General features: G+C 36.0%; 1 protein-coding gene across 1 annotated transcript in view; it reads left to right on the top strand.

The window, feature by feature from the left end:
• Nucleotides 1-8135, top strand: part of HS2ST1 (heparan sulfate 2-O-sulfotransferase 1) — a 77733-nt gene extending 69598 nt beyond the window's left edge. The window contains exons 6-8 of the mRNA XM_057374458.1: nt 333-344; nt 753-910; nt 2369-8135. Coding sequence (XP_057230441.1) covers nt 333-344; nt 753-910; nt 2369-2595 — 397 coding nt within the window. The 3' untranslated portion in view covers nt 2596-8135. The remainder of the gene's footprint in view (nt 1-332; nt 345-752; nt 911-2368) is intronic.
• Nucleotides 8136-9941: the final 1806 nt, after the last annotated feature.

The following is a 9941-nucleotide window of genomic DNA, read 5'->3' as shown; positions in this document are numbered from 1 at the left end:
TTTGGAATGGAGATATTTTAGTTCAAGCTCCTAAAGTTTCTGGGGAGTACACAATAATTGAGGTCAGCATACATTTATCTTCTTAAACCTTTACCACATATCCAGTAGTCAGTGCTACCTAKCAGAAACTGAAATAAAAGCAAATAGTGTCCGTCAATGCAACGTGTTTTACAACAATGGCACAGGTTTTAAAAAACTCTTTAGCAAAAAAAAAACCACAAACCCCCCATACATTAATTAAAATATTCTGAATTATATCAAGGGCAGTTACTTGTCAAAGGTATTTTTCATTCAAACATAAACAAAGTAAATGGCCCAGTTGGGAGCTCTTTCAGTGCCTGTTGGTCAGACCTATCTACACTCTGGCCAGGTGGAGAAGCACAGAAAGAAAGAAGATGCAAAAGGGAAGGTGTGTTCTTACCCAATTTCTGATATCTARTGTGAAAATGGAGACACAATATTAATATTGAGACAATGTAAGTCTAAAAAAAAATTGCATTAATAGAGACATTAACCRTATACACACATCGGGTATTTTTGTTGAGACACTTTTATACACAGAGGAGTCACATTTTTAGTAAAGCACACAGATGAGAGTAACTGGAAAGGGAAATGAAGTTAGGAACAGTTATAGCTTGGAATGAATTTTGCCTTTCCTATACAAATGTCCTGTTGTGGAGTAATCTCCATCTAGGGACCAAGGATTGTTGGCTCACATCAAAACTTGCTGTAATTGTTCTCTGTCATTTTAGGAATGTGGGAAGCAGATGGGCTTTGGAGCAAGCCAAATACAATCTGATTAATGAATACTTCCTAGTGGGAGTTACTGAAGAGCTTGAAGACTTTATMATGTTATTGGAGGCAGCTTTGCCCCGGTTCTTCAGGGGTGCCACAGAACTGTACCGGACAGGTATTTAAATACTTGATTTCCAAAGATTCCATGATTTTTCACCTTTTTAATTGCCTTTTTTGTGTGAATTCTTTAGATTTACATTAATAGTTTTGGGTCTCTGCCAGGTTTGCCTTTCAGCTGGATGATGCTCTTACAGAAGAGATAAACTCCTTTTAAAATATTCTCAGTACTTTCTTCCTTTTTTTTTGAGGCTGGTCCAAGTATCCTTCTGTCTTACACAAATTGTAAATATTTAAGGTTGGAGTAAAGGCAGTTGTGTAGGTATACTGCATGTAACATTGTGACATGTGTTTATAAAAGAACATTTTTTTAAGGTTTTGCAGTGACTTCAGTTTTGTAAAGTGGCTGATGTGGCAGATTTCCATTTCCTCAGAAGCCCTGCTGGAATTAACTGTGCTCGATGTAGTCTGGTTGGCTGAGCAATAAAGCCTGAGGGTTGCAGAGACCCAAGTAGATGTTTATCTTCTGGGTTTCTAGTAAGATGTAACAACTAGTAGCTCAGTTTCTAGGAGCTGACCATGCAATTTATGATGAAGAAAAGATCTATCTTAGCAGAGCTTYTATCAATATCTATTCTACAAATAGAAGGAGAAAGGGATCTGATGTACAGAGCCTAGATATGTAGTATTAATAAGTTAATTACAACAGGCAGCACTCCTTGGGGAAAATCTGGTCATCTTTGTCGTGGAAACTCTGAGGCTTATGTATCATTTATAAGACTACGATATCCTATTTAGATTGGGAGAATAATGCTTTAAAGGCCATTAGTAAAGATTATATTTTTATTAGAAATAGACAATTGAAATCATGTGAAAACAGGATTTTTTTTTTCTCTTTTGTGAAGAGCTAAAGAGAACTACACCAGAACAGGGTGATTTTTGGTAGTCTGAGTTGAATATAACCTTCCCTGGAGATATTTAAAAGACTTGTATAAGTGGTGGAGGTATTTGAAAGATGTGTAGGTGTGTCACTCAGGGACATGGCTGAGTGGGACTTGGCAGTGTTCAGTTTGTGGCTGGACTCAATGACCTTAAATGTCTTCCAACCTAAATGTTTCTGTGATTCTATGAAAGAAGTCTCTCCTGCCATTTCTAAAATTCTTAACATTTGGTACCAGATTAATATCTAAACACTGCATTTTGAAAGACCAGTTTTGCTCCAAGTACATTACRTGGAGTAATCTTATTCCTTAAATGAATGTTCATTCCCTGGGTTTATTACAGCAACGAGGAAGAATTGAAAAAATGGATGCAAAATTTGTAAACATTTAGTGAGAGAGTCTGCAGTTTTCCAGCTCTGCATGTTGTGTTARTAAACTCTGTATAAAAGCCTGTCCCTTCCAATGCAGTTTATCAACACACTGAAAGTATAAAAACTCTRTAAATAAAAGGACTGTAAATAATTTTTGAGAACATGAACTTGAAAGTGAAGTTATTGCTTTCATTTTGCATTTAGGAAAGAAGTCGCATCTTAGGAAAACAACTGAGAAAAAACTTCCCACAAAAGAAACTATTGCCAAGCTACAACAGTCTGAAATCTGGAAAATGGAGAATGAGTTCTATGAATTTGCACTGGAGCAATTTCAGTTTGTCAGAGCACATGCAGTTCGGGAAAAAGATGGAGAATTGTATATTCTGGCTCAAAACTTTTTCTATGAAAAGATTTACCCTAAATCAAACTAAGAACGCTATACTGTTAGATTTATGGACCTTAATCTTTGATTACATCATCATCTTAGTCCTCAACCATGGAAACTAGATTGCTTGTAGACCTCCAAGACATTTCTTTATACGAAAAAAGTGGGTTGTGGATCACCTCCAGGGCTTTGGATATAGCTGTGTTGGTAATCCAGAAGCAAAGGCTTCATTTCTTTTATCTAACTAATATTTTCAGTGGGAGTCAATATCCTYAACCTGAAGAAATCTGCACTGTAATTCGGAGCAATTAATACAGTTYTATCTGAAAATACAAACAGTCCAAAAACCACTTCTGTTGATRCTCTTTTTAATTTTCAGAGCAATTTATTTTCATTTATACTTCTGTGAAGAGGAAATAATTTTCCCCAGCTTTCAACATGGAAATTTTGGTTGTATGCAGTATGAGTAGTCTTAATAACTGGTTGACATCTGTGCTTTGTTTTTGTGAATCATGTCACATGATATTAATTGAGGTGGTTAATCATGTTCTGCTGAGAAATGCTACTGCTGCTGGAATTGCCCATATTTATATATGTGGTTTTATTAAAAAATTACAACTACTCATTAGTGTTAAAACGTCATTTTCACATTAATATTGTAAAAAGTTAAAGAATCAGAGCACTGGGGTTTTTATTTTGGTTTTTTTTAAATCCCCGCCACCACTGACTGAGGTTGGGAAAACTACAAAGAAATTTGGTATTGTCTGCAGTTCTAGTTGATCCTTACACAGTGGTATAAAAATCATAAATTCAGTAAGTTTCTCCATGGATTATTTGTAMTAATTGTAAACTGAGGTATTGGTGAATCCATATTATGACTCTATTAGTGAGCTGTGGTATGGCTAGGGTTTTCCTACTACTTCAATACTTTTATCTGTAGAATATTTTTACTGAGGTGCTTTATAACGTGTTTTAAAGCATTGCATTTACAAAAGGAGTAAAATGCTGTAAATACTGCTTATTTTATGTATTTGGACCAAAAGGTTTAAAGTAACTAGTTTAAAGTGGGGGTTTTTGCACCAGTTCTGTTACGCGTGAAGTGAAAAACATCACATCTGCTTCCTGGTTAACTGTTGGACATTGCTGACACGTACTTCAGTGACCTCTCTGACTTCAATACCAGAATGTTGTCCAGGGATTCTCTTTACAGAAATGTAGTCTTCATCTTTTTATTAGGGTAAGAGAAGAAGAAAAATGTCATGTGCAGTCTGGTTGAGAAAGATGCAGTGAACTTGACTGACATAATTGTATTTATGTAACTGCCTTACGTGACTGTTGTAAATTTGTGAGTTGCCATTATTAACAATGTGAAACACCTGGCAGATGAAGTAAATTGAAATTTGAGAACAGATGTTTGGGGCCACTGCATTATAGCAAATGGCAGTGGAGCACTGCAAGAATTTTTCCTATTTTCTTAAAAGATCTGAGTATTTACACATCTTACACCTGCCTTTTCTTAAAAGTGCTTTTTACAGGACTTGATGGGGAAGGCACTGAGGAGACAAAGAAAGGAATGGTGGGAAAGGTTTAAATTCCTAAGGTATGATGCTGAAGGCTTAGTTTAAAATTACTGAGTGGAGTTTCTTTAACCAGCCTGTTCTGGTAATGAAAACAAAGGAAATGGAAAATGGTCTGTGAACTGGATGTCTGCAGCCAAAAGCAACAGCCCAATTACRGAGAGGATAACAAGAGACTATCAAGTACATCTTGCAGTTTCTTTGTTTTCTTAGATTTTTCCCTTCTGATTTTAAAAATAGATCTGTCTTTGTTCTTTCCAAATAATCAGGGAAGTTCCTTCTCATAAGGTACCATTTATATAGCATGAACCATGCATAAGACTTCCTGTTCTAGGTCTTGTCTATTGACATCAATAATAATGCCAACATGTTTGGATATARGATGTGTTAGGTCACACATGAAGACATGTTTCCTAGCTAATGAAAGGCACTGAGCAGTCATGCACAAAAAGTTAATGGAGATCTAAAAGTTTTCATTGAAAAGCAGTCACTTTTTTCTTTAAATAAAATAAATATTTATAATCCCAGGAAAGATTTATGGTCAGTGATAGTTTTATGTTAGAGTATGTTTATGATGTTTTCCTTCAGAATAATTCAGTTCARTTTACCTTCTTGCATCTCCTTCAGAATTTTCAGAAGAGCACCTCTAAATGAACTGAAGAACTAAATGAAAATATGTAGACAAATGCTTCTCTATTGACAAGAAAACAATAGGCAAACTTCTGCTTTCAGTAGGATCTACAGAAACTTCTTCTATTCTGTAAGCAATTTTTAAAGTTAAGTTTCTTTTTTTTTTCCTTCCAAGATTTAGAATTTCTTAGTTATGAGTCTTCAATAACAAAACCAATACAACAATGCAAGGTTTTTTACTTTCAAAAGAGCAATATATTTTTCATAGTTCATGTAAGATAATGCATTTTATTTAATCAGATATCATTTCGTGTTCTTTGCTGTGAACTGTCAAGGTTGAGACAAATAAGAATTGTAGGAATATTTCTTAGAAATGCTACAGTTGGAGTGGTACTCATTACAGATGGACTCTGAAAATGTGATCATCTGTAGAATACAGAAGGAACCAAGACTGTCTACTTTTATATCTAGTACAACCATTACARCTTAAAACTGTGAACTTAGAATAATTTGAATGCAGAACTATGAAACTTGGATTTCCTAAGAGATAGTTTAGGAAAAGGAGCTTTACAGATTTTTAATAATCTGCTCTATTTGTCCTCTATCTGGAAATAGAAACAATCCAAGTTGTTGGCCATTAAAAATAYTTTGCAGTATATAGATATGATTTATCTCATGTATTTTCTCTTAATGACTCATAGAGGAAAGCAGCAATATGTGAGTTTTTGTTTTTGCAGGTTGTATGATCGGTAAACTACTATGCAGCCTCCAGATCTTCTGTCTGAAGTCATTATACTCTACATAGGAGTGAGATTGGCTTTTTGTGGGACTAAGTTCATTTGAAAGGTGCTGAAATGCTCATATATTTACATATAGTTGAGAGYAGATTTTGTTACACCGTTCAGTACAAAATTACTGCCCAGATTTTGTGCAAAGCTGTAGCCCTGTTGAAACTCGTGATGTCAGCACAAGGTACGAGGGAGGTCCTGCTGTGCTGGTGACTACACAGCTCTACCTACACCATGCCTGGAGCACTTGTGATACACTGGGCAGTGCTGGCAAGAGAGCAACAGTGTTTGTAGCTCCTTCCCTTAATAATTCTGCAGCCGTGCAACAAGAATTTCACTCTTTATTTTGTTAGTGCATTGATAGGCAGACCCAAGGCTAGGCTGCAGAATGTTCTCTTTGCACATTCCTGCTTGTYCARGGTAGATTTTCTGGCAGTCTCTCTGTTACTGGTCTGCTATCAGGGCTTCATTTCCAAATGGACATGAACATTTATAGCTATACAATATAGGAGATGAAGARCCAGCCCATCCTGGTTATTTGAAATGCCTTTTCTGGGTGTTTAGTTTTTCYGAAGATACCTAGCTATTTTTACATTACAGGAATAAACTTTTGCTTATTGATGGTCTCAGAGCAGTTCTATCTTACATCAGGAAAAATTCTGTTATTTTCTGTTACACTTCTGTTAACATTTTCCATTAAGCTTACCTGGCRTTGCTAAAGGTGTAAATGACAAAAGACATGTGGATGATATTGCCTGAACTGTGCTGCTTAAGCAGTCCATGGAAAAGCCTGATTCAAGTGCACTGCCAATTTAGCTCTTCAAAATTAGAGCTTATTTTATGACTACTAGAGATTAGTAGATTAAACTTTAAAAAAGTATAAGGCTGCTTAGTTGGATGGGATGCTTCCTTTACTGTAAGCCTATGCAACTGTGTAACCTTTGCAGCAGTATTTATAGAAAGAGCCCTCTTCCTGAGACTTTTCTGGAACATAATTATAAATGTTCATACACTTGTACTGTCTGATATTTACATCAGCAGCTTTCTGTAGCTTCTGCAAAAGAGACAGGTTTGTGAGCATTTCTAAAGCAGTACTGAATGTAATTTTGAAAAACATGGATTGTGCTTCATGACCTTTTTCTTTTTAAACACACACACAGCTAAATAGTGCCTTTTTTCCTCACAATCCATGTTGAAGATGCTTGCTCCCACTCACCCTCCGTAAATTGATTCTTTTGTGCAATACTATTCCAACTTGAAACCATTTTGTCACAGCTGTTTGAGAAATAATCTCAATTTTTCCTCACTGTGCTGCCAGCTTTCTGTTGTTTAAGTGTTTCAGTTATTACCTAATGCAAATGCTRTAAAATAAAACACCCATTGGGAAGGGGAAAGAAAAGAAGTCTGGTGTCCTGTCTTAATATTTGCATGTCACATTCACATTGAATGCTTTTTTTCTGGAACATGTTATACAGTATTGTGAACTTAGTTGGCAGCTATTGTAATTTTGGAGGGGAGAGACAATCTGGAGTGTAGCTTGTCTGTAATAATTTCATACAGCTTTAACCAAATATATTTATAGGYACTTAGAATTTGCATGGGCTTTGCCACTAGATATGTATTAAKTTTGCAGAGGGTATACACTGTGCTAAAAGTGTCAATGAACAGTTTTTAATAKTAAAGCCAAGATTTGTAAGAACAGAAAACTGGCATTAAAACAGTGGATTGATAGATTTGTGCTTCCCTGCCTGAGGGAGCAAATGACCAACCAATTGCTGTGGTATGGAAACACCCTCAGTTACTGCAGTGCTGAGAGTGGTGTAAGAACTTGAAATGTCATTTGGATTTGTAAGCAAGGACTTAAAACAAGAAAATACAGTGAGCATAGTATGCTGCTGTTTAGGATTTCTGAGGCATATTATAACCACTGCCCTATAAACATCCCTGGCTGTGTGTGCTGTGGAGCTGAACATCATCTGACCCTGCCAAGTTTCTTAATGCAATTCCTAAATATGAGTTATCAGCCTTGACAATTAAGAACCATAATGCAGTTACTCAGCAACTTCCACTTGAGGATTTTGAAGGCTTTTAAATCCCCCTTTTGTTGAAAATAGGCTTTTCCTTACGACTGTGAACGGAAGAGATAGGTGTAATTGTGCACAGRAAAAAAGGTCTCTCTGCTTATATCAGTCAGGGGGAAGTGGAAGAAAAAAATGCCTATATAAAGGTACAGGACTTCCTAAGGTCACTGTACCTGTCTCTGAAATGATGTAGTAAGCAAAATGACAGCCAAAACAAAGTTGCAATATAATAAAAATCTTTATTTAAAATGACATTAGCTCCTCCTCTGAAAGGCAGAATGACTGTAGTKTGTGTAGTAAGTACTGGTTGAACCATTTTTAACCGATTTTGCCATTTGCACAGGTAATTAATCTCAGCAGCTGGAATTCATGGGAGGGGAGCAAGAGAAGGGAAAGGTGGTTTTTGTTCCAACCAATTTTTTTTAGATCCTGTATTTTCATTTTATTTATTGTTTGCATCTTGCAATTGATTTCAGTATAATTTCCTTACTTTTTAATAAAATAAAAGAAGTTGCTAGTGAATGTCAAAGCAATGCCCAGATGTTTTCTTCAAGCACAAGTCCCCTGCTATGACCTCCTCCCCCAGCTTCATTACCACATAACGCAGATGTGGTAACTTTCAATAAGAGCTAATTTAAAGGACTAATAATACTCTTTATTAAAAAAAAACCTCTACAAAGAACACCTGTGGCCTAAAAATGAAGGCTTTGAGACCTTTCACCTTGTCATAATAACCAACTGCATCCTCATAAAAATGGAAAATACTGTGATAAACATTCTCTGCCCATTTTCTGCACACTTACAAGGCTGATACTGAATCCATTCTCACATTTGCTACACATAGACATTAACCTTTCATAATAAATATGACTGCCAAAATAATTGCACAGAGCATAATCTTCCTATTGAAAAAAATTAAAATCTGGGAACAAAATAAGTTAAAATGGTGATTCATGGGAGTTGTGGTTATAGTTCAAGTCTACAGGTATTGCATGCCTCCAGTGTTCTAAGAAATGATTCACTGCTGTGCTGTATACATGCATGTGTTATTTCAAACATAGTTTCAGTATTAATAAGGAAAAACCTTGTTCTGTTTTGAAACAGAAACATACCTAATTTGGTATGATAATTTGAATGCTCTAACTCTACCARAAATCTTAAGTTTGATGCAACAGTTACTGGAAAATATTATAAACTGTCTCTTTACCAAAAAAAAGAGAAAAGCTAGAGAATAATGGCCTAGAGAGCCTGAAGACATTATTATTGTCTTGACAAATATTGATTTAGCACAGAATAGAATTTGGAATCCTTGATCTCCTTTATTTAGAATTTAATAACTTTTAAAATGTTGCATGACTCGGAGAATTGGCAAGAGGAGAAGGAATGCCTAAGTGCTAGAGACTTACACAGTTACAGGCTGGCTTTGTCAAGACTTGCTCCCAGCAGTGTGTAACAATGGGTGTAAATATGGGCAAACATCRTGTAAAGGAGTCGATATGGAGGGAAGGGTGTATTTACATCTGTGAAGACAGTCTGTAAAGAAGAGGGGAAAGCATAGGCAGGAATATAAMCCACTATATATTGCAGTAATTGCTTAAATTAACAGTGATGATGGCTATCTCTGGCCTAATTATCTGCTTTGGATCTTCAGTGCCTTCTCTTGACTGAATTAATGAACTCAAAGCTGCAGCCATAAAGGCTGCTGCTATTATAAGCAAGGCCTGTACACCACCAAATGAAATGTCTCCTATTTATAACCCCAGACCAAATACCTACTTCCCGCACTTTGCTCCTGTACTACTTATAGCTAAACTATAGATCTGGAAAAGCAAATTTCATTGACTGGGAGGCTCATATGCTCTGCGTGTGATGTCTTTGCTTCTTGAAGGTATAATTGCATAAAAGAAGTCAAACCCATAAAGTGTGGGAGAAAGCATCTGACATTCAGATTATGTGGAGCAAAAATTGTGCACTTTTTTTGATGTCCATTCAGGATGAGTTCACTGGCTCAGGCAGATTCCAAACAGACATCTGTTAATACTAAAGGCTATTTCAGAGATATGGTTGGAAAGCTGAGTTTTTCTTTCAGCAAAAATTGCTGTAAATGTTTTCTACAAAACTTTTCCACAAGTTTTTTGAGGGGTTTTTTTGGTTGGTTTTTTTTTTTTTTTTTACGATGAACAGGGAGTTCTCTCCTTAAAACAGAGCCAAACAGGAACATGTCGGTGCCCTCCCCACACCAGCAAACATTGTCAGTGCCCATTTTTTTCCCAAGTGTATGGAAAAATATCTATGAGTGTATGACATCTGTGATCA

The sequence above is a fragment of the Malurus melanocephalus genome, unplaced genomic scaffold (assembly GCF_030028575.1).
Source record: "Malurus melanocephalus ecotype Western Australia unplaced genomic scaffold, MMel_1.1 scaffold_8, whole genome shotgun sequence".
Classification (NCBI taxonomy): domain Eukaryota; kingdom Metazoa; phylum Chordata; class Aves; order Passeriformes; family Maluridae; genus Malurus; species Malurus melanocephalus.
The sequence above is the reverse complement of the archived record's forward strand: the minus strand, read 5'-3'. Positions and strand labels throughout refer to the sequence as shown.